The 24919-nt window shown below is 41.0% G+C and overlaps 2 protein-coding genes and 1 long non-coding RNA gene across 8 annotated transcripts; 1 reads left to right on the plus strand and 2 right to left on the minus strand.

The window, feature by feature from the left end:
• Positions 1-151: 151 nt before the first annotated feature.
• On the minus strand, positions 152-3536 carry LOC118647242. Of its 4 annotated transcripts, XM_036291722.1 has the most exons (6): positions 3413-3536; positions 3093-3248; positions 2798-3010; positions 1467-2719; positions 1193-1263; positions 152-1122 (listed from the first exon to the last, which is right to left on the minus strand). In XM_036291722.1, the coding sequence occupies exons 1-6, from the start codon at positions 3449-3451 to the stop codon at positions 341-343; spliced, it is 2514 nt and encodes an 837-aa protein (XP_036147615.1). In that variant the 5' UTR covers positions 3452-3536; the 3' UTR covers positions 152-340. The 4 variants fall into 4 exon arrangements, with proteins under 4 accessions (XP_036147615.1, XP_036147614.1, XP_036147613.1 ...); XM_036291721.1 differs by having other exon boundaries at positions 152-2719; positions 2798-2852; positions 2952-3010; XM_036291720.1 differs by having other exon boundaries at positions 152-2719.
• Positions 3537-3633: 97 nt separating this feature from the next.
• LOC105835920 (triple functional domain protein) lies at positions 3634-24772 on the plus strand. 3 transcript variants are annotated; one of them, XM_012679582.3, is made up of 28 exons: positions 3649-3935; positions 5246-5536; positions 5655-5768; positions 5885-6209; positions 6288-6946; positions 7573-7668; positions 8651-8829; positions 8896-9043; positions 9229-9420; positions 9535-11550; positions 11639-11830; positions 11936-12199; positions 12269-12625; positions 16127-16670; positions 16936-17008; positions 17116-17557; positions 17645-17743; positions 17811-18148; positions 18233-18392; positions 18465-18692; positions 18778-18966; positions 19142-19377; positions 21311-21587; positions 22606-23149; positions 23224-23767; positions 23836-24174; positions 24266-24458; positions 24576-24772. In XM_012679582.3, exons 2-28 carry the CDS (start codon positions 5276-5278, stop codon positions 24687-24689), a joined length of 9123 nt encoding a protein of 3040 aa, XP_012535036.1. In that variant the 5' UTR covers positions 3649-3935; positions 5246-5275; the 3' UTR covers positions 24690-24772. The 3 variants fall into 3 exon arrangements, with proteins under 3 accessions (XP_036147611.1, XP_012535036.1, XP_036147610.1); XM_036291717.1 differs by having other exon boundaries at positions 5268-5536; XM_036291718.1 differs by lacking the exons at positions 22606-23149; positions 23224-23767; positions 23836-24174; positions 24266-24458; positions 24576-24772 and adding an exon at positions 21686-21970 and having other exon boundaries at positions 3634-3935.
• Positions 7447-14192, minus strand: LOC114254719. The gene is made up of 3 exons (XR_003626044.2): positions 13474-14192; positions 8683-8824; positions 7447-7625 (listed from the first exon to the last, which is right to left on the minus strand). It is a non-coding gene; the product is annotated as an uncharacterized LOC114254719 (long non-coding RNA).
• Positions 24773-24919: the final 147 nt, after the last annotated feature.

The following is a 24919-nucleotide window of genomic DNA, read 5'->3' on the forward strand; positions in this document are numbered from 1 at the left end:
TTTTTGTGCTTTAACTTACTAAAAAAAAAATTCCTGTAATAAGCATACAAATTAATTATTTTTAAAGTAATGTGATGTCGAAATATTAAGGCCTGTGTGTGTGTAAAATTGTATATATTTTTATACCAAAATAAATCATTTTTATGATAAATTTATGTTTTATAGTAAGTTCTTTATTTTATGTTTTACATTAGTCGTTAACAGCTTATAAATTACCTAAAAATTTATCAACAATTGTAAATTTATAACAATTGTAATTATAAATTAAAATTTATAAACAGTTTATATGTATTATAAAATAAATAGCCAGTCATAAATTTGGCACAGATAAGAGATCATATCAGGAAATGATAGCAAACCTGGCTGCAGTCTTACTGTTATAAACACGTTCAAAATTCATTTCAGCATGTTTTTTTCTTTCTTTCAATCCATACATTTTCAATCGCATTGTAATAAACCTCTTCAGGATTTTGGTAGTAATATCATGGCAGAGAGGTATATTTGCTCCTTCCCATACATACTCTAGCTCTTTTACTACAAAGTTCACAATGTTCATATCTTTAGCTTTAGTAAGTGTGTCTTTCAGATGGCGGAAAGTAATTTCAGACTTCATGATGGCTTTAAAACAGGGATCTGACACATGCAAAAGACTATTCTCTGTATAGCTTCTCATTTGAACAATAATGGAATAAGGATGATACTTTTTACCGTTCCAAAGAACACTTTTAAAGCAGTCATCGCAAATTTTTATGTTTATACATTTAACACTACGTACAACAGATCCAGCTATGTCATATATTATTGGCCACTCCCATTCATCAATGCTGTGCATCTGATTGTCAGACACCTGTGGGATTTTAATGGCACATGTTTCGAAAAATGCGTTCAAATCTTTCTCATGCTGTCGTGAGATTCCTATAGCTTTAGAAAACTCCAAGAAATTATGCTCGATTTTTTTAGTATCATCGTCATTATAATAGCTTGTGTTTTTTTTGGTGTTGTTGGATAACTGTGACAAAGTAATCATTTTCAAATTTTGTTTGAAATGGAGAGCGTAGGGAACAGGTTGTCTGAAGCGCAGAAGAGAGAATAGATTTTCGAGGCAATCTTGAGTAAAGCGGCCTAGTAACAAAAAGGAAAGACCAACTTCATTCAAGAAATAATTCTGCAGGAACAATAAGCATTCAACTACCATGAGTAGTCCTGTCTGGACCGGTTTCCAATGACCTTTTGTGCCAATCTTCATATATCGGAATACATAGGCTGTGAATTTAAGATGATCAATAGCTTTGTTATAATTATCTTCATTTTTCTTACTGAGAGCGAGCTTTAAACTTCTGTTAGTGACAAAAGCAAACCAACGATCAACAAGGGAAATGAAGAAAGCTGTAGTAGCAATTTTTGAATTTTCTGAGATCTTTGCATAAATATTGAGGCCAACTACTGTTTTTTGACAAATAACAGACCTTGGTGTAGAAACTTTCATCGTGGAGAAGTGATTATTCTTCGTCTGAAGGCTGGATTCTGTGAATTTGCTGATCTTAAATTCAAACTTTTGTTCATGACGCATTAATTCTTCTAAGTATTTAACTTCTACAATAGGATAACTGAGACCTAGAGAGTGTAAAATTGACTCAGGCAAATAAATCACTTTCTGCCTTTCTAACATAGAACGGATATTTTTAAATAAATGAACAGGATCAGGCATAATACATAACTTGTCTTGTAGTCGAGCTGGATGAGGGATGGTGCACCTCACTTCATCATTTTGATATCCAATATTACAAGCCCTCCATAAAGATAAATTGTCAGATCCCATATCTGAAATCACAGCAGCAACTTTCAAGCCGATGTTCTCTGCTTTCACAATGACTTTACTGATTATGTCTTTTAATGCATTTCCTGTAAAATTACAGTTTGTTTGTTTTGCTTCAGAATCAACCTTGTTTGTTAAATAATATGCTACAGCATACTTCCACCGAGTAGTGATTCCTGCTAATGCAATGACTAATGCTTTCTTTGCAAGACCGATGTGCCCAGGAAACGTACATAATCCGATGATTCTTTTAGTGGAAGAGTCATACATCTCACCAGGCTTAATAGCCATTTCATCCAATACTACCACGCAGTGTATTTCATGAAGTGTCATATGTGGAATTTGACACTGAATTACGTCAAATACTTCTTCCAGAATACCTGACTCAAACTTCATATGTTCAACTGCTTCTTGAAGTGTTCTAACTGAAGGAAAAATAGGATATTTCTTAACGAAGTCCGAGTAACCTTGTGTGCCCCATTTCATCTTGTAAATTAATCCATCTGTAATGCTTTGAATGCTCCATTTTCTTCCTCTAGTAGTGTTTGAACATAAAGCCTTCAATTGATCTTCATGCAATTTTGGAGCGAATAATTTAGAACTGCGACAATAGGAACATTGAAGTCTTTTAAGTTTTGTTTTCATTGTTTCATTTTGCCTCTTGATATTGTGGTAAATCTTGAAAACTCTATCTGCTATTTTCTGCATGGAAATATGTTTTGTCTGGAGTGCAGCTAATTCTTTTTCTTTTAACTCTAATTGCTGTTTCAAATCCACAATTTCTTTTACAGATTCTTCCACAGGTTCTATCACAGATTCTTTCACAGATTTTTCCACAGACTCTTCCACAAATTCTTTTTCCATGGTCTTTAAATCTGATAAAGATGCTGACGACTGTATTACCTATACAAACATTTTCTTAATTAAATTGACGGAGATAACATAAGTTGTTGGATAGATAAGAATATTATTCATATTTACATTAGTAATGTCCTTTAAGGGACTTTGTGATTGACGAAAGATAGTTGCAGAAGCACTGGATAAGGAACAGTAGTTATGTTTATCAATAAAAGAGACGGACGGGACAGGCGAAGAGTTTTCTTTTGAAAGTAATAGTGATGGAATAGCTGAATACCGTAATTTTCTTGAACCATCGACTCTCGTCTGCTCCCACTGATCTTCGCCAAAATGAAGCTGAACATTTGAACAAAAAAAAATACAATTAGTACCATTAGCAAATTTATTGATAGTAGTGAAAATACAGAATAATGCATACTTCGCAAAGTGTGCTATTTGAATAAGGTTGCCAATTCACACGGTTTACTATTGTAATCCATTTCGCACGTCTTTCTGGTTCTTTGGGAAATCGAAATAACATTATACCTTGTTTTTCTTTTACGTTACACCCTTTAGCTGCACAGTACCTCACCATCTAAAATAGAGCAGAAAAACGAATTATGATAAAAATCCGTTGCACGAATAAAGAGATTAAATTAGGTTGCGTATATGTATACTATTGAGCACAAATAAGAATCTTACAATATCAGTATAAAGTCTCCTGCTATTATTTAACAGAGAAAAAACATTTCTACTTACCGTGATTACAAATGTGCATTTATTTACAACACGACACATGGGTCACGTGAACCTTGCGAGCTCAACATGGCGGCACCAATCAGAAAGTAGGAACAAGGTCGCGTCTCTCTGATTATAGGACTCTAGTTGGGGCATGTGACGCGAACAGACCTATTGTAGACTGGGCATAACAATGTTGCAAATGCGTCGTAAAGGCCAGTAACGACGCTTTTCGTGAACCTCGCGGTGTCGCGCGCGACGAGCGACGAGCGAAACTCGGATTACTCGGAACTCGAAACCCTCGAAACTCACACAGTATTGGTCAGTATTGGTGTGTGAAGTTGTTGGAAGTGGTTGGGAGCTCAACGTTCGAACATGGCAGCGGTGATCTCGGGACTTCTCTCGCGTGACGGTTGCCCGTGATTTCGGACGCCGATGAAACGACAATATGAACGGTAGGCTGGCCCGGCGAAGTAACTCGGGCCTGCTGATACACCGTAAGGGAACAAGGACGCTGAAGTCGTCGCGAACGAGTTTTCTGCAGGTGAGTCGCTCTTTTACGGAGTTTCCGTTTACCACGCGTGCGAAAAATTCTCGCGCACGCAGGCCAGATTGACCAACGAGGCCTGGAGTCTCGACCGAAATCCTAGCATCCTCATTAAAACGTGACGAATTCGCATTTAAATTGATAATACAAGATACAAGTCGTATTAGCGAATCGCGAATATTCCTTAACTAAGCGTCGAAACGGCAGAATTGAGAAAATGTTCGTCTCTCGTACAAATGTCGATACATCCATAGCAAACCGCTATATCTGGAGGGGTGAGACGATTGATTGCCCACTTCTCCCTAACGTGACATTCTATTGTCAGTCGCAATCGACACGCGGTTTACCGGGCTCACTCGCCACCTTCGCTCCGTACTCTCCGTAGTTCCCATACCGTTAGTCTCGCGCGCGCGCGCGCACGCACGCACGCACGCACGCACACGCGCACACACACACACACACACACACACACACACACACACACATGGGGGGGGGTGTAGTCACATACGGGTGTGTAGTCACACACGAGAAGCGTCTGACGCTGTATAGTATTTTGATAGGGAGGGCGAGAAGGGAGGGAGAAGGAACGTGGTGAGACATGACAATGACGCGAGAGGGAGGCAGGGGAGAAAATAACAACTTGCGAGGGGGATGAATACGCGGTTACATGTGGTTACGTGCTATTCTGATACGCGTGTATCACATCGCGTGCGCACTCCCACGCCACAAACAACGGTTTTCGCGTCTCGCATTCCGCTCTCGTCAGCGTCCAGTAAATCTCCCGATTAGGGGGCAGGAGCCAGTGATAGGAAAGGGATGCGGAGGCCCCAATACATACATTAAATTTATGTGCACGCGCGTATATGTGGTTATGCATGCATACTCATGTTGCGTGCGTAATGTATTTATACGCGCGCGCGCACCACACGCACACATGTATATTTGTGTATACATGTATATATGGGTATATAATGACCTTGAATTTGATTATTTTATTGAATACATTTATGGGGCAAAGTCATCCCTTTTTTACATTGTCTTCTTAAGAGGTTCTAAATGCAAACAAATTTATTAAAGTGGCCAACAAATTGTATCAGACTCTTTATTTTATTATAATTATGTAGCCATTTTTATTAAGGCATATAATTTTTATTTAAAGAGATACAAATTTTTTTATATTTTGCATTATTGATTGACATACATATATCTGTGACATTTTTTATTTTACAATTGTTGCATTGTGTGTTATAAAAATGATAATAAAAACCCATCATCCGTTTATTCATTTTGTCTATTAATGGAAGCAGATCATGCTTATTTAATGAAAAGTGAGGATAATGGATGGTACACGAGCGGCAGAAGTATTGCCATTGCTGCAAGAGCGTTTGGCAATACTACCAGGTGGACGGGATCGTAGAGGAGGACCTGTGCTTCTGTTCCCAAGCACACCAAGACGCGAGCGTGCAAAACCTGAGGATTACAGACGTCTTTTACAGTATTTGTTTGCCATCCCGAGTGATGAAGTCAGGGGCCTGCGATTTACTGTGATTGTGGATATGCGTGGTACAACATGGGACTCAGTCAAACCAATTTTAAAGGTTACAAATTTTTTCTTAATGTCCACACTTAAATATTCTTTCCTTCTTATGTTGTATCAATTATGTGAAATTATATATATGAATGCTGGACATAAAATTAATTTACAAATTTCTTCAGGTGTTACACGAGCATTTTCATCGTACAGTTCATGTAGCTTTTCTTATTAAACCAGAGAACTTTTGGCAGAAACAGAGAACTTCGTTGGGTAAACAGAAGAAGTATAATTTTGAGGTAAATTAGAATTATGTGTATATTTAATCCTAATGATGTTTTTCAACTATTATATTTAGCATCATATTTATACAGTTTATACAAAGTGGTGAGAATCTAAAATACATTAATTTCAGATCAATACAATCAGTTTAGAGGCTCTTGTGAAAGTTATAGATCCTTCTCAGCTCACTGCAGATTTAGATGGATCCTTACAATATGATCATGCTCAGTGGATCGATACCAGATTAGTTGTAGAAGATTTTACATGGCAAGCAGCAGATCTTCTTGATCGATTAGACGACTTGCAGGAAGATCTCAGTCGAAATGACTTTGCTGATGATGTTACGGGAGCTAAGCATGGAATTGATCTGCATAATGAGATGAAAAAGAAAATTTTAAAAGTCCCAGTGGAAGACATTGAAGTGGTCGGACAACGCTTGCTTCAGCGATTTAACAACAGTTAGCCTGCACTTTTAATTTTTTCTTGAATAAAAATAATATTAAAATGTTTTAATTGTTAAAACGTGTATTTTTTAGGTGCAACAGCAACTGGTGGGGAAGGTGGAAGTATTGACAATGGCGCAGCAAGTTGCACAGATTCTGATGGACGAGCATTGGCTACCCTAGTTATTCAGCATTTAGATTCTGTGCACGCCGCACAGCAGCATCTGTTACAACTGTGGCACATCAAGAAGATGAAATTGGATCAGTGTTTTCAGCTGCGATTATTCGAACAGGATTGCGAGAAGATGTTTGATTGGATTTGCCACAACCGAGAGGTGTTTCTCGCTAGTTATGTAGAGATCGGGCGTTCGTATCAATTGGCCAAGAAGTTGCAAGAGGAACATAAACACTTCTCAATGAGCTCGATGAACGTTTATGTGAATATAAACAAAATCCTCACGATGGCTGGTAAATTGCTGGAGACGCAGCATTATGCAGCTGGACACGTACGAGCGGTAGCGGGACGTCTGGATCGTGCTTGGAAGGAATTTGCCGCGGGTCTCGATGAACGTGCTGCAGTACTCAATTTAAGTGTAGTGTTTCACCATAAAGCAGAACAGTATGTTGATAACGTAACTGGCTGGAGTCAAGCGTGCGAGATTAGTAATCTGCCCAGTGAAATTCCAGTGCTTGAATCTCACAGTCGCCAACACCAAACTCTTTACGAAGCAATGTGTCAGGCGTATACAGAGGTAAATTTTGTCCTACTCTTAGCATACGTTCTGCAATACAATTATTCATCTCGACCGATTTTATCCCAACATGTTGAAAGTGGGCCATTTTTTTGCGTTATTGTAAATCGATTCAATGTAAATTTTATATTTTTCTTTTTATTTACATTGTAAGTTTATATTTAACAGGTTTACAATGCATATCAAGCGTTATTGAGCGGCCTGGGTTCAATGCTGCAAGTATGTCATAATGTGAGCGCTCATTCTTCAGGGTCGGATACATTTCGCGTCGATTATGTACGAGAAATTCAATTTTTAAAGCTTTTGGCGATGGAATCCATTGCTCGCTTGGTATTTGGGTGCTATTAGAAATATCTATCCGCCAATTTTCTGATTAACATTTAAAGTAATTTCCTTATAACCCAGGCGTCTCAGTATTCTTAAATTCATAAACTATTAGGCGCACGTTTATTCATTATCGATATTACAGTACTTATTATTCTATCTTATTCTTTTGTTAATTTTGATTAAAAGTTAATTTATGTTATTTATCCCATTACATATTATATGTATAAAGCCATATATTCATAACAGATGTTGTATATACGAATATTTCTTAAGTGGGATTGGGTAAAATTCTTATTTAGGTGCATAGTACCAGTAAGAAGCTTCTTTACCAACTGGACCATCTTGTGCAAGTCTGTAATCAACCACAAGGAATTGACCATGTCGCCAGAAAACATGTACGTTAATTGGTATTTAAAGGAGCAATTGTTTTTTTTTTTTTATTAAGGATGTATCGGATATACAATCTTAAACAAAAGTGCATGAAATTTGAGATACTTAAATATCTACGCCTAACGCATTGTAAATCTAGATATAAGAAACTTGAACGATAGTTGGAGTCTTATTTTTACTCTTACAAAGGTATTTTTTACGTATTTGTGATTTTTTTCATTTATGAGTTTAAACTTTTGACAGTGAAAATGCACAATTATCTCAAATTATATTTTATTTCTTTAAAACGGTATAGTGAAGCCAATTGAAACTTGGCAGATATTTTTATCTATTCATATACTAGATGTACAAAAAAAATTCAAAACATTGGTACTATTTCTTCTATATTTTTTTAGCTGTTTTATCCATCAAGATTGTCCTTTTCCATAAGATAGAAAAGGATACCATGTAAAATTAGTGAAAATTAAAATAGTTATAACTCAGCAATCGTTTAGTGGATGCATTTTCAATTTTTTGCAGTACGTTAGGGAAACTAAAAGAACAATTTCGCAAATTTTTAGCAACTTTGTACCATTTTGAACTTCAGTCCGATACATCCTTAAAGTCTCTCATGATTACATCCCTATTTAATTTTTTTTAGAACACAAAGCTTAATTTATACACTTATATTAAGCTTTTAAAAAATATATTTATAGTTGAACGAGATAGTAAGTTCTTTCAATATTCTCCTCACATTGTTCAAACGGTTTTTTGCATGGAATAAAGAAGAGGGATCGCGTTCTGTAAATGCTATTCCGAGGGATTAATATAGAGAAATAGGCTTGTGCTTATGCTGTAATAATATATAATTTTTTGTAAAAACTCGGTATTTTAGAATAATGGTATCTAATGATGCTGATCGCATGCAGTATTACTTAACTGACTACTAATTTATCTTTCAAAACGTTATATAACATAATTCACGTTTTGGATATCTGATTTATACAGAGTCAAGATGGACATAATATAGACAGTCATACCGGGACGAGTGGTAATCCAGCAGCTGATTATAGCGAAGGCGCATCTCACGTATTAGCTGTTATTCATCAGATTCTTGGTCATCATAGAGCGTTAGAAGCTCGCTGGCACGCTCGCAAAGTCAAATTGCATCAACGGCTTGCACTAAGGTACAAAAGTAGTAAAGCTTGCTTTATAATTGTATCAATAGTAATGCATGCAATTATGATTTTCAGATTATTTCAAGAAGATGTAAAACAAGTTCTTGATTGGCTGACAAATCATGGTGAAGTCTTTATTAGGAAAAACACAGGCGTAGGTCGTAATTTGCAGAAAGCACGCGTTTATCAAAAAAGCCACGAACATTTTGAAAATGTTGCTCAGGTGATTTTTTAAGTTCACACACACGCGTGCGCACGCACGCACGCACACACACACACACACACACACACACACACACACACACACACACACACACACACACACACAATAATACATAATATATTATTTTATACACAATTTTTATGTTCTTATAATTTGTGTTTAACGGTTTTTGTTTCTATTTGTAGAATACTTATACAAATGCGACAAAACTTTTGACTGCAGCCGAGGAACTTGCTCACACAGGGGAATGCGCGCCTGATGAAATATATGCAGTGGCGCAAGAGTTGGAGGCTCACGTTAGTAGTTTTGCAGCGAGGGTCGAGCAACGGCGTCGTAGATTAGATCTGGCAGTAGTGTTTTATACTCACGAAAAAGAGGTATTTTTATACAGATTGATTATATACTATGCACAGTTTACTAAGGATAATTATCTGTAAATTATACATGTTTATCTACAATGATTTTTTTAATGTAATTTTGTTTTACATCAGCTCACCGGTTGGGTAGATGAGTTACGTCAGGAGTTGCAACAGGATGAGGTTGCGGAAAACTTGGAGACAGCAGAAAGATTGTTGGAACAATGCGCGCAGCATAGATCATCTTGCCTCGAGGCGTGCGCTTCGACAATAGCTCAGGGTGAAGCTCTACTGCAAGAACTTCGCGAGGCAACCGATGCGCCCGACACTACCGGCTCGATATCAGCAGTAGAATCAGCCTTGGACAGGTTGGCAAGCTTGAGACAAGAATTGGAAGACTTGTGGGCTACTAAAAAACTGAGACTGGAACTGTGCCTACGATTACGCGTCTTCGAGCGCGACGCGCTGGAGGCTAGCGGTCAACTGGAGATGTGGGCACAAGAGCTGCAGGGCCCACCGCGAGAGGGTTCTCCCGAGCAGTTGCTGCGCGTGCACAACGATGGAGTCGCTCATATGCAAAATACCGCTTTCCAAATTCTACATCGTGGCCAAGAATTAGCGCAAGTCTTGGAAGAGGCAGGAGTGTGTATCATGGCGGACGGTCAGCATAGTGCTTCGGCGCGTGTGCAGGTACTTCTCGAGTTCTTGAACGAGAGAGAGTTGGATGCGGAGGATCTTGCGGAGATGCGGAGGGTACGACTAGAGCAAGCTTCTCAGTTACTGCAACTGCAAACGGACGCTTCTCACGTGATTAAGTGGATACGAAATGGCGAGTCCATATTACTGGCTTCGCTGAGGATACCGGACGATTTTGAAGATGCCGATCAATTAGGAAAGGAACACTATCATTTCCAACTCGCGATAACGAATACTCATGCGTCCGCAGTGCAAGTGAAGCATAAAGCGGACGCTTTGATAAACGGGAATCATTACGATCCTAAGAGCATCAAGGAAGTCGCGGAAGATGTTACTAAACGGTGGCAGCAGCTAGTGACCTGTGCGGAAGAACGTCATAAATTAATTACTGCCAGTCTTAACTTCTATAAAACGGTAGACTCGGTACGTTCGGTTCTCGATAGTTTAGAGCTACAATATAATGTGGATGACGATTGGTGTGCCGACGGAGAAAAAGCTGCCGGAATACCAGCGAGCATTACCAGACATCAAGAGCAAAAGGAAGCCTTTCTCAAGGCCTGTACGCTAGTACGACGAACCGGAGAAACGTTTTTAAAGTATATCAATCGCAGTCTACAATTTTATAGCTATCACGCTAATAGCGCCGGTTCTGCGAACAAAGTAAAAAATATTTTGGAAGAATTGGTCAGTAAGGAGAACAAAGTGCTCGAATATTGGACGCAGCGGAAGAAGCGCTTAGATCAATGTCATCAGTATGTCTTGTTCGAACGTAGTGCGAAGCAGGCTCTCGAATGGATTAAAGAAACCGGGGAGTTGTATCTAGCGACACACACAAACGTCGGTAAGAATCGCATCGAAAACGAACAACTGTTACAAGAGCATATCGAATTCAAGGGTGCAGCGAAGGAAACGAGAGAAAGAGTGAAATTGTTGATTCAACTCGCTGACAATTTAGTTGAGAGGGGTCATGCTCATGCTGCGGCAATCAAGCAGGCCGTTGCCGAGGTTGATCAGCGATATAAAGATTTTAGCACGCGAATGGATTGCTACAAAACGCAAATCGAAGGCGATTTAGGTATACAGCCTGACGAGGTGCACCGAGAGCTCTCTATCGACCGAAATTCGGATCCGTTGCTGGAAGAGAAGATCAAGGGCAAAGATCTGAAAGAATTGAATGAGGAGAAAAGAAGATCTGCACGAAGAAAAGAGTTTATTATGGCTGAACTTTTGCAAACCGAACGTACATACGTAAAGGATTTGGAGACTTGCATTCGTTGCTTCCTCGACGAGACGCGAAATGGCAAGGGAAATGTTCCAACGGGTTTACAAAATCGAGAATTAATCATTTTTAGTAATATAGAAGAGATACATCAGTTTCACAGCAATGTATTTCTACGCGAACTAGAAAAGTACGAAACCATGCCAGAGGATGTGGGACATTGTTTTGTAGTATGGGTAAGTATTGCGTCTTGGATATTAATATAAAGGATAGTACACATTTTAAAAAATGGTACAAATTATATTTATATTTGTTTGCTTTTAGGCACCTAAATTTGATATGTATGTAACTTACTGTAAGAACAAACCCGAGAGCAATCAACTATTAATAACGCACAGTGGAACATGGTTTGAGGGCTTACAAAGAAAACATAAAGTAGAACATCCTATCGCTGCATATCTAATTAAACCTGTACAGAGAATTACCAAGTATCAGCTGCTACTTAAGGACTTACAGGTATCTAGTGTAATATATTTTAAAAGCTCACGATATAATTTGAAACTGATAATGTACATATTGTCTTGTTTGTTTTTTTTTTTGTTTTTTTGTTTTTTTCCCCAGGCTTGTTGCCAAGAGGGACAGGGCGAAATAAAAGAGGGATTAGAAGTAATGTTAAATGTGCCTAAAAAAGCTAACGATGCCTTACACTTAAGTCTACTGGAAGGTTGCGACGTTAGTATAGATGCGCTCGGTGACGTTGTATTGCAAGATTCGTTCACAGTATGGGACCCAAAACAGTTGATCAGGAAGGGAAGAGATCGTCACATATTTCTTTTCGAATTGTATCTTCTCTTTACAAAGGAAGTGAAAGATTCTGCAGGAAAGGTTTGCATGCAAGTTTGTTGTTCATTGCATTTTTTAAATTATACATTAATATCACAATTGTCAATCTAGGTGAAGTACGTTTATAAAAATCGTCTATTAACCTCTGAATTGGGCGTGACCGAGCATATTGAAGGCGACGAATGTAAATTCGCAGTATGGACAGGACGGGCACCGACTAGCGACACGCGCGTAGTGTTGCGCGCGAATTCAATGGACGCGAAGCAGTTATGGGTGATGCGGTTACGCGAAGTGATACAAGAAACCTTTTTGGGCAAGAATATGCCCAAGAGTCCGGCTAAAAAGAGCTCCAGTCAACGCTCCAGTAGAGATCTGGAGGAATGCGCATCCTTGGACGAAAGTGTGGAAAATCTCGACAGAAATTCCTTAGCTTCCTTCGGTTCGACTAATACTACAGATTCTGATAAGGTAAAGTATAATTACTAGAAATTTTTTAAATATTAAAATTTTTACGCACGATTTATGAGATCTTACAAGATGTGTATAACTTGAGATAATTTATTAAAAATAGAACAAATAATGATTGCCGAAAACGATAATTGATAACTTTTATTATAGCACGAAAAAGATTAAATTGAAAATTACATGATATATTATATAGAAGTACGCTTTCATGATGCTATAATTAATTGTTAACATAACAGTATTCTTATTTAATAAAAAAGAATAAAAAAGTAGTCCACAATTATTTTAAATAGGCGAGTAATGGTTACATATTCTTATTTTCTCTCAATTAAATTTAATTTTTTATATGGTTAAAGTAAATTAAATTTTTTATATGGTTTTAATTATTATATATTTTAAATGTATTTTTACATATTTATCTAATATAAAATCCTATCTCCGTTGTTATCAATTATTATTTGACAGCATTTCATACTTTGGTGAAGATAAATTTTCAATATATGATTATAACAATTATATTATTTTTATTTAGATCATATAGAACTGCTTTTTACTATTCAGACTAAACTAGAAGTTTCTAAATAATTCATCAGTGATTACTAATACATTATTTCACATAGTTTCAAATTGTATTTGAAACTCAGCTGGAGTTTATTGCTTTTTATATTATATTTTTACAAGCGTAAAAGCTTCAACTCACGATTAAGACAAAAATAATTTTATTTACACTTTATAAACTATATTATATAGGCAAATATATAATGGAAAGTCAATGGATCCATGAGGAGATCACGGAATATCCTGCGCGAAGGGCATTGTGTCACTAATCATTTTTCACTTATCCTTCGTACCTTTTGGCAACCTTTACGTTTGTCTTCAAGATCCAGTTTGGTTAAATATTTTCTTTCGGAGGTAAAAAGGTCTATCTCGCTCTCAGAACAAATTCGCTTCCAAATTGGTGTCCGCTATTAGTCCCGAACGCGCTGTCCATTTGATTTCTCTCGACTTCGCCCCTCCCCCTCTCACCCTGCGAAAGGGATGGCGACACGACACGGTGCGACGCGACACGATACGGGGAAGGCCATGGAGGCCAGTACTCGTACAGGGTTGGGTGGGGCGCAAGTTGGGTTGGGTTAGTTATAATCTCGTCACTTGGTACGGTCGGAAGGCCGACGATCAGTACGGGCGCGACTCCCGGGTCGGATGGATCCATTTAAGGGTCTACCGTTGATCGCGAGACGTTGGGCGAATCGGTAAAGCCCTGACCTTCTTGCTGGAGAAAAGAGAGAAGAAGGGAAGCGAAAAAGAAACAAAAATACGAAAACACGGAAGTGTATCATTGGCGATGGCGGATATATCGCGCGTCGTCGCACGCTCGGGGATGTGCCTCGTGAACGATAGCGCGCTGTACATCGCCGCCGCCGCCGCCACCACTACCACCACTACCACCACTATCATCACCATCATCATCACGTCGTTCCTGCCCTCCTGTGCACCGCGGTCGCGCTCGTGCGTCTGAAGACCGTAAGTCCGCAGGTCGCGCGTCGATCGTAGGGCCGGAGCCAAGACCCTTATTTATCATGACGTCACCGGCCGGGAAACCGGCGACGATCGCCCAGAAGGCGCGCAGGAAGATCTCCCTGCCGTGGTTTCGCCAGGCCTCCGCGGCCCCGCCGCACGTGACCCTTTCCAGGCAGCACACCATCGATACGCCGAGCTCGTTCCAGGCCCGACTTCTGCGCCGTCAACCCTCCCTGGCCCAGGTACCGCCGCAATCGTCGCGATCACTGCAGAGAGCCTCTATTCGACCATCTTTCGGACGATCTCGTTTTCTCTAGACTCCTTTTTATCCTTCTTCCGTGAGGCACAAGACACCCCTTCGATCGCTTCCCTTCGTCCAGCAGTTTTTCGTCTAAGATCGGTACTACACGGAGTGTAGTCTCTGCTCCGAATGAGAAATCGTTATAATGGAATTTCAACAAATTCTATGCAGTCCTCTTTCCGAATTACAAAAATAGACAAAAATATCTGGATGTGTTGAGAATTGAATCGCTTAGAAATTTATATGAAAGCGCATGGACAATCCAAATTCTGTCTAACGAATACATATCTCGGAATCTCGAAAGCGTCGTCATTGTGGGGCGATAACGTAATCTTTCCCGCGTTTCTTTATCACTTCTATACTTTTTTCCCCCCCTTTCTTCACCTCGATCTTTTGTGCGCGACGCGACGCAGCGCGAGTTAACGACGCTGCGAGGAAACTTGGCACGTGGAAAATTCTATTTTGGATCGCGGAATGTACGAAAATCGGGCGGAACCATTCGGGTGAGCCACGTCGAGCAAACAATTGCGCGTCTCTCACGAACGACGTAAGAGGAAAAGCAAGAAGAGAGGGAACGGTTGTTGTTGGTTCAAACGCGGTAAACGCGCGCGCGTGCATGGTCAATATGATACATGTATACGCGCATATGGTATTTATAGCAACGTCAAAGTACTGCGGTGTTGTGACATTAGCTATTTTCAAAACGCCGGAATCCGCGTGCGATTTAAAAGCGTCGCGGAAGGGCGGGAGCGCGCGCGCATTACAAGCAGGAAAGAAGAGAGAGAGAGAGAGAGAGAGAGAGAGAGAGAGAGAGAGAGAGAGAGAGAGAGAGAGAGAGAGAGGGAGGGAGTATGCGAAGGCTCGCTATCATCTCTCTTACCAGAGCGCTACAACTCTCATCAGAGAGGAACAAAACACACGGAACGCCGCCCCACTGCGATCAGACGATCCGCGACGACCCCGGTACACTGATCCCGCTCAGAATTACTCGGGCTTTAGTAATCGGATCTCTGGAATCTCTCTCGCTCCGCCGATCCGCAAATTCAAAAGACAATCGGTCTTTCGTGCAGCAAACGAGAGAGAGAGAGAGAGGAGAGAGAGAGAGAGAGAGAGGAGAGAGAAGAGAGAGAGAGAGAGAGAGAGAGAGAGAGAGAGAGAGAGAGAGAGAGAGTGTGTGTGTGTGTGTGTGTGTGTGTGTGTGTGTGTGTGTGTGTGTGTGTGTGTGTGTGTGTGTGTGTGTGTGTGCGTGCGCGTGCGTGCGTGCGTGCGTGCGTGCGTGCGTGCGTGCGTGCGTGCGTTCCCGGTCGAGCGACGGAGAGGACGTTCGTATCGACCCGTCTACGCTTGCGTAAGCACGAGGGGGTAGACTCTTCTCTTCCTCTTCGCTTTGCTTCTCTGCTTTTGGTTTATCTCTCTCACCCCTCCACCCTCGCCCGCCCCGTCCCACTGCAGCCGCCACCGGAGTCGTCGCTTTCACGCACGCGCGCACACAAACACACATCGCCCTCCGTTAATTATCCCATTTCCATCGTTCCCTCTCTCTTCCTCCCCTCTCCCTCCCTTTCCCTTTTTCTCTGACCTGATATTCGCGCGGCTATCCAACGTACGTCGACCGTGAATCAGCGCGATCCTCCGCGCAATGTGCTACGCGGAATCTATTGAGAATTTTTGCGTGCTTTCAGACCGGAGTTGTCGAGATGACGTGGGTGGTCGCCGATCATATGGCTGCACCGGGCTCGAGGGAGCTCAGCGTAACGAAAGGGCAGCAGGTTGAGGTGTTGGAGAACGGTAGCTCAAACTCGGGCTCTACCGGCGGCATGCCCTATGCCGGCGAATGGACCCTGGTACGTCTGCCACTCACCCCTGGGCAGGTCGAGCCGGCCGCGGAGGGTCTGGTACCTACCAGCGCCCTAAAACAGCCGCCGACCGCCTCCTGCAAGACTTCGCCGTCCAGAAAAGCGTCCACGCAACAGCAACAGCAACAGTCGCACCATTATCAACAGCAGCAGCAGTCGCATCATCATCCGTACCATCAACAGCAACAGCAGATCAATCAAGCGATCGTCCAAGCGCAACAGCAAACTGCCGTCACATCGTCGAGTACCACCAGCACGGTGTCGCCAACTTGCTGCGCGGCCGATGTTCCACCGACTACGCAGCAGGCGTCCTCGTTGTCTGCGCTATCGTCGTCCGCGGTATTGTCGCCGATGCTATCAGAGGAGGCGGGTAAGTGAACACGTGAAAGATCGGAGTCTGAAATAGAGTCATATTTTCGTATTTTTTTCGAATACGAATAGCGCTATGTTGTCGCGCGGCGTATAAAAAAATGTAAAAACCGGATCAACACGTGGAAGTCGGTGAACCGCAAAACGACGCAAAATCTGATGATGCAATCGCATTCTTCTAGTTTATCAATTCTGATAGCCATAATAAGTTGAAACGCAATTTTAGGGCTGTTTAGAATAACGATTACTCTTTTGCTAATTAACAGAAAATGCCGGAAGCGACGGCAGTGGGTCAACAAGTACAAATTCACCTGGCAACAAGAGACGGGGTTTTAGCGGGTAAGGATTTCATGAGAAACTCTGTCATCTAAATGCCTCACGCTTATCTCGAAATGTCATACGTGCAACGATAATCACGTACCATGACCGGGCGTTTCTGTTTATAGACGGAAGTGGCTCCCACCTTCTTTACGCAAACTTAGCCAAGGTAAAGTCGAGAAAACCAATACGGCCGCACCGACGTCATCGCCTCCTTTGATTGGGCCGTCTTTGAAGAAAAGTGGCTCGGACAAACGCTTTAAATTACCGAGCGGCGTCGAACATAATCGGCCCAGCGGTAAGACGTTCGAAGCGGAGGCTCAATCGCGGGAGGGCGAAGAAGTTGGCAAGGAAGAGAGTGAGGAGCAGCAGGAGGTAGACGTGGACGCGGACGTTACGGAGAGCGACGATACGGCGGTGACGAATTTGCAGGAGCAGAACGGTGGCGAGGATGCTGACGATGACTTGGAACTTCCGCCTCCGATGAAGCCTATAACCGAACCGATACTCGTTGCAACTGCAAATGGTCCATCGGGTTCCACGATATCGAATGAATTGCCCGGAAAACGAGTAAATATTCATACTTTTTTAAAATATGTATACTCTTTCGTATACACGTTTGTAGCTATAACCACGCAATTATTTTATTTATTACAGTCTGCAAGTCGGTCGGAACGTACGACTAAGATTCTTGATGGCGGCGCCACGACCACAGCCGATCTCTCGGAAATCGAGCAAATTGTCAAGGAAAGAATGGTAAGTCCTTTCACGTTATATGCACAAATCTGTGCATTGCACAAAGTACTACGCGTATCATTAACAGGAGCAACATACAGAAAATCAGGAGAGGCACAGTCTCATGCGAACTCCTAACGGGAAATCGTTGAGTAACGATGAGGAATATTGTAACGCGGCTATTAATGCGGTCACTTCCGACGAATCAGATCCGGAAAGTACCGCGATCTCAAAACGGCAGTTTGTTATTTGTGAGCTGGTGGATACCGAAAGAGATTACGTCAATGACTTAAAGCAGATAGTCGAAGGTTACATGGCACTAATGCGAAATCCCGACTGCGAGATTCCCATGCCGGAAGATTTGCGCGCTGGGAAAGACAAGATGGTTTTTGGTAACGTGGAGGCTATCTACGAGTGGCACAGAGAGTGAGTTGGATCATCTATTGAAACTTTAGCGATGATCGCATCGTCAAAATCATACCCATTTATATTCATGGTTCCTGCTTTCAGCTTTTTCCTCAAAGCTTTGGAACGTTGTTTGGAACGTCCTGAAGAGCTCGGACCTCTCTTTAAACGTTACGAGCGAAAGTTGCATATGTACGTGGTTTATTGTCAGAATAAGCCCGTTTCGGAATACATTGTATCCGAATATATAGATACTTACTTCGAGGTAATCACTAAAATCGATAAGCTGCTACGCGCAAAACGGAAACATTTAAATAAAAGAGCATATGTGTTGTAGGAACTTAGGCAAAAACTTGGGCATCGTTTGCAACTCTGTGACTTGCTGATCAAGCCTGTACAAAGAATTACAAAATATCAACTTCTTCTACGGGAGGCATTGCGCCTCACTGAGCGAACTCAAAGGTTATCGGAAATCGAAGGCCTCAGAGCGGCGGCTCATGTCATGCGAGTTATTCCTAAAGCTGCAAACGATATGATGGACGTTGGGAGATTACAAGGTTTTGACGTGAGTATTGCTTTTTTTCGCTTATTCTCGTTTTATGATGAAAACATTCTCGAAAATCCATTATGTTTAATTTAATTTTCTTTAGGGTAAAATAACGGCGCAAGGAAAACTCTTGTTACACGGCCCGCTCTTGGTATCGGAAATATCAAATGTATCGACGAGAGGAAAAGAATGGCAAGTCTTTCTTTTCGAGCAAAATATCATCTTCAGTGAAACTGTCGGCAAGAAAACGCAATTCACTAATCCTGTCTACATATATAAAGCACATATTCAGGTAAGGTTATTTATCAATTACTTATTATTTCTATAATCTGGCAACCATTATATTTTTGAAGAAGAGAATATCATTGTGTTTTACACACACAACACACAATCACAATTTGATATATATATATTTTTTAAATATATATATTTTATATATTGAGATGTACACCTTATGTATACATTAGGTAAATAAAATGAGTCTTGAAGATTCAAATGACGATCCAGAGAAGTTTATCATCCGCTCGACGGATCCTCGAAACCCTGGACTAGGATTCTCCTGTAGCGTAGCTGAAGAAAGTAGTGGACCGCGCAGGCAGGAGTGGGTAGACACCATCACTGCCATCCTGCAAACTCAGCGCGACTTCTTGAAGGCGATACAATCACCGATTGCCTACCAGAAGGAACTTACCAAAGACCCACTGTAAGCGTCTCTAACACATTGAATTACACACTGACTCTCTTTTAATAACCGATCTGTGAATATTTGTTCCGACATATTTTTGTATATTTTATATAAAAAAAAGATACAATCGCCGTAAGAGCTAGATAATCGTTAGTCGTATCCTAAAGAACCATCTGCCTGCTTTCCTCTGCGTCTTTCAGCTCCATTTTCACTTTTGTCGAAAATTAATTAACTACTTTCTACCGTTCCGATATCTTTGCGCCTACATTGTTATTAATGCTAAAAGATATTTGCACGTATCCAGTCATTTTTCTCTCATTCCTTTTCTGGATTATCTTTATACATTGTGATAATATTTTACTTTCATAGTACAGAGGAAACGATAACGATACGGTATTCAACTATATTTCCGCGCAGGAGCTTAAAGAGTATCCGCACGCACGCGCGCGCACGCACACACGCACGCACGCACCCACCCACACACACGAACACACACACACACACACACGCAAAGTACTATACTCACATTTCTCTCTATCGGCTTAATAAAGAGATGAAATACACTTTATATAGAAGAGTATATACAGGGTGTCTCAAAAGTGCTGCATTATTTTTTAATGACTCATTGTTCTGGACGGATTTGGAAGTGATTTCTCTTTAGCAAAAGCTGACTGAGCAATGACAAAATTAAATTTCGGATATTAAATATCTATACATGGTTGGATATTTTTGAAAATTATCGTTAAGGTAATATTACTTCCAAATTTTTAAAAAAAACCGTCATTAAAAAAACGATGCGATAATTTTGGAACATACAAATATATAAGTATATATCTTTTCATATTCGATAACGTCTCGAAACGATTGTAGACTTCTACTATCGCTCTGTATCAGATATATACGGGAGTATATACTTTAGTGTTTTAGATTGCCACAGGCATGCGAGAGTTAACGCTCTTTTTATCGTTTAATGGATCAAAATCTACTCACCCTGTTCCTTAAAATATATTACTCTTCTAGACTCGACTATCTGATCCCAGGAGCCTATAAATGTATATTAATCCGTTCCAATGCGCATACATTATGCGTGCATGAAGTGTGTATGCATATGTATATATGTATGCACACAATGGGGGCGTATTTTGTTGTTACGTGCGTTTACATCTCTACACACATGCGACTTATAACGATATGACGATATACAAAGAAATACGCGCTACGAGTGCGATGTATTAATATATGACGTAATAATATATGAAAATATGCAATATATAAATATAAATATATATATTTATAATAATTTTAATAACGTTTACAAAAACATGCGCGCGCGCACGAGTCTATGGACAGATTATGGCGTAACAGTATACTGTGTACATATTAATGCGCGACACTGGAGGACAGTCCGAAACAAAGCTATAATTGACCGCGAATCGTAAGAATTTTGTCTAGAATAAATTGTAAATTGATGATTAAGATCGAGTGATTATAATATGCAACCCTGATCCTTGTCTACTATCTCTAATACACGTCCAACCCAACTAACCAGCTTCTTTTTTTATAATTTTATCAAGAACACAGTACTGCGGAAAGCAAGTCCAAGTGTATATTTACCATGATCACAACCAACCAATCAACCAACCACCTAGCTACCTTGTTGCCATGCGTTGCTATTAAACACACACTTATCTATTCTTCGACACGTCCGAAAAATCCAAGTTGTTGGCTGACGTCGATTCCTATATCCTGGCTCATGTCGAGACTCGTTCCTATTGATCGTTTCGAGATTTCGATTAAAAGTTTATTTAACGGGATATCCTAGAGACCCAAGATAATTTTTTTATTTTTAAATTCGTTTTTAAAAACGGCTAATATCGGGCGTATCGAAGTGCGCGAGTCTCGATACGTAGTACTGTGTCTTGGATTTTACTTATGATTTGCTGGCGTATAGCCGTGCCATCGTTACAACCACCACCACTACCACCGCATCAGAACCTGTGCGACGAGCAACCGTATCGGTGGTTCCCCCGACATTGATAGTCTCCGGATCGACGAATCGAGATAAGGGTAACAGAACGAATCAGCAGCCCTTGCAACGCTCGCTGACCGGGGGATTGGAATGCGTGCAGCCACGTACACCTAGCCCGACAAAGAGTAGACTAAACTTCCTGGAGGGATTTAAGAATACTCTACGTACACGTTCACCGATTCGCAACAATTCCATCCCGGTGAGCTAATCCTGATTAGTACGTTATTTATTAACTTTAGCTGGTCTATCTATACATATATTATCGGCCATATCAATGGGAATTCTTGATGATTACAGCAACAAAGGAGCTCTTCCTCTTCTTCTTGATGCCTGTCTCTATCTACCGCTATCTATCGCATTATCTTCTATCGATGCGACGATCGTTATACTTGTATCGCTAAACAACTCTATCGACTGTGTGAACGATCCATGAACGTCATACACTATTATGTATCTTCTTGTAGTAAGACCTCGCACAGATGTAAAGTAAATGCATACGTACATATCTACGAGGGATAACCACTAGAAAAATGGAAAGAAGCTCCAAAATATCTGTGTAAATGAATGACTTGATTCTACAAATTCCGTTATCGCTTCTAACACTTTCTTACTATATACTGTGTATTACACTACACTGCTGATTTTTACAATCGTCACCAACATTATCACTAGCACTCTACAGAATCGTCGCAATCGATCAAACTACCTCTATAACTAGTAATTAATCTACCGCTGCTATATTACTGATTCTGGCAAAACCATCAATGCTAATACTACTACTACTACTACTACTGCTACTACTACTACTACTACTACTACTACTACTACTACTACTACTACTACTACTACTACTACTACTACTACTACTACTACTACTACTACTACTACTAATACTAATACTAATACTAATACTACTACTACTACTACTACTACTACTACTACTACTACTACTACTACTACTACTACTACTACTACTACTACTACTACTACTATTATTACTACGCTGTTACTTCTTCCTCTGCCGGAATTGCTACACTATCGTTATTGCCGCTACCATCGCTACTTATGGTGTTGGAAGCTCTTCCTGGATCAAATTTCCTGTCGCATTCTGGGTGAATACAAAATAGGGCGTAGCGACACAAGTTGCATGAAAGAATCACGCTTAACAACGTGACGAACGTTCAAGAAGATACTTATGACGAAAGGACATTCCTTAGGTCGTTCCAGGTGCACGTGTAAAATTGGCTGCAGATTGGGGAAAATTACACGCTGGAGACGAGCTTGTCGTCTCCTATCTTGATGGCCCGGGTTTAGTAGTGTCCCCTGTGAATACTAAGGACGAACTGTGGATTCCGGCGAGTCTTATTCCAAACTCGGCGATCAGCCGAGCCTGGTCGTTTCGACCGCGAAAGCTCGATCTCGCGAAATGCCACGTTGGTCCTCATGATTCAACGACTGCGATGACATCGGAGGACAAAACGCCAGTTATTCTGAGCAGTCCCACGTCGATTCGCGCAACCGTTGGTGAAGTCGTTAGGCTCTCTGTTGAGACACATAATGCGGATAGTGCAACTGTCACTTGGAGGAAGGAGGGCGAGGATCAGTGTATTAGAGAGAACAATCGGTATCAGTTCCAGCGAAGCGCGAGCTTTATATACTTGCAAATTATTGGTTGCCGAGCTTCGGACTCTGGGATGTATCACTGTCACTTAACAAGTGGAACGGGCTCCTGCTCCGCGGAAATTTCTCTCTTTGTCGTAGGTATGCTGCTCAATGTTCCTGGCGTAACATGATAGTCTTAATAGATGTACTGTAAATTAAATACTGCGTTTTAGGTGGAAAAAGCAGCACCTCTGCGCGCGTTTTAGGGTGCTCCAAGGTAGAGATTGATTGGGACAGGCAGGAGATCGGTGGCGCGTCGTGTAACATAGAATGTAAAACTTTGCCGTCGCAGCAATGGGTGCTGATGTCGAAGCAGGCTAACGAGCCGCCCGTTCGGCTGGATGTGTCGATGGACGCCTCGTACAGTTTTAGAGTGGTGGGTGACGACGGAAGGACGACCTTACCGTCAATCCTGGTGACTCTACCGCGATCGGACACGGGCGATGGCGCGGAATGGGAGGCCAAGCAGTTCGTCGGCAGATACTTAGAATTGGATGAGCTGGGTAACGGTAGATTCAGTACGGTTCGTCGCGCCAGAGATAAGGGCACCGGTCACGAGGTAGCTCTCAAGCAAATACCGCGACACAAACAATCGAGATTGCTGACGCGCGCAGAATACGATGTGCTCGCCTCCACTCATCATGCCAACATCGCCCGGGCGTTTGCCTTGTTCGAGAACGCGCCTCGACCCGGGGTGGACACTATCGTCCTGGAATTGTAAGTATTCGCGGAAACAATGTCGATTATGAATCGTTTAAGATTAAACTGCGCTTTCCTCTCCACAGGGTCAGAGGTCCAACGTTGTGCGCATATTTGAGCGAGAAGACGGAATACACCGAGGCGACGGCGACGCGATACACTTGTCAGCTGTTATCTGCGTTACGCTGGTTACACTGTCGCAACCGGGTACATCTCGATGTGAAACCGGAGAATGTCCTCGTTGATCATGAGACAGACCAAGTGAAAATAATAGATTTGGGGGAAGCGGTCAGGGCTCCTATCGACGAGATCGTGCCACCCCCCGCTGATCTGGAATTTGCGGCGCCAGAGTCAGTGCTAGGTAGACCAACCGGTCCTTGCACGGACATGTGGGCTGTTGGAGTTTTTATTTATGTTTTATTAAGGTATGCTCTTAAAATTGCTTATTTATTATTGGAATCCTCTACTATTATTTCTTTTTATTCGTGTCTTACTCATTTTTTGGATTCACCTTAGTGGATTATCGCCATTTTTGGACGACTCCGTGGAAGAAACTACCGCCAACATTCTCAAGTGTGACTTCTGTTTTCCCGACGAATATTTCGAAATGATATCCAGTGATGCGAAGGAACTCCTTGGGAGGTTATTGTGCTTGCGTGGTGAAGATCGAGTGACCGCAGAGATCTGTCTTGGTTCGCCATGGTTAAAGGTAATATAATCATACTATATAAAATTTGTTCTATTCCCTCAAACAATAATTTATTATTTTATATTTATTGACGTTGTATTGAAATTTTATAAGATATTGTCCATTTTTTAAAATTAGATATCAACTGGCGCTACCATACCGTCCACTAGAATGGCCGCATTTATAGAACGTCGTGCACACTGTCTTAAACTGCGTCAAGATCATAAGGACAGTTTCCATTCTTACGATTAACATTATGCAGTAAGCATGTTACTTAATACATGACCAATTTATATATGTAAATAGCAAAATATACATAAATGTTTAACTGTTAATGCCTTCTTTATAAATTCCTATATATTAATTTATGACATAACTCTGTAGTTTTCTTTATTTCATGAAATTCAAAAAGCATTGGTACAATTGCATAAGTTGATTCGTGAAAAAAAAGATAATAAAGTCAAATTTATTAAAATTATCAC

The sequence above is a fragment of the Monomorium pharaonis genome, chromosome 9, assembly GCF_013373865.1.
Source record: "Monomorium pharaonis isolate MP-MQ-018 chromosome 9, ASM1337386v2, whole genome shotgun sequence".
Classification (NCBI taxonomy): Eukaryota; Metazoa; Arthropoda; class Insecta; order Hymenoptera; family Formicidae; genus Monomorium; species Monomorium pharaonis.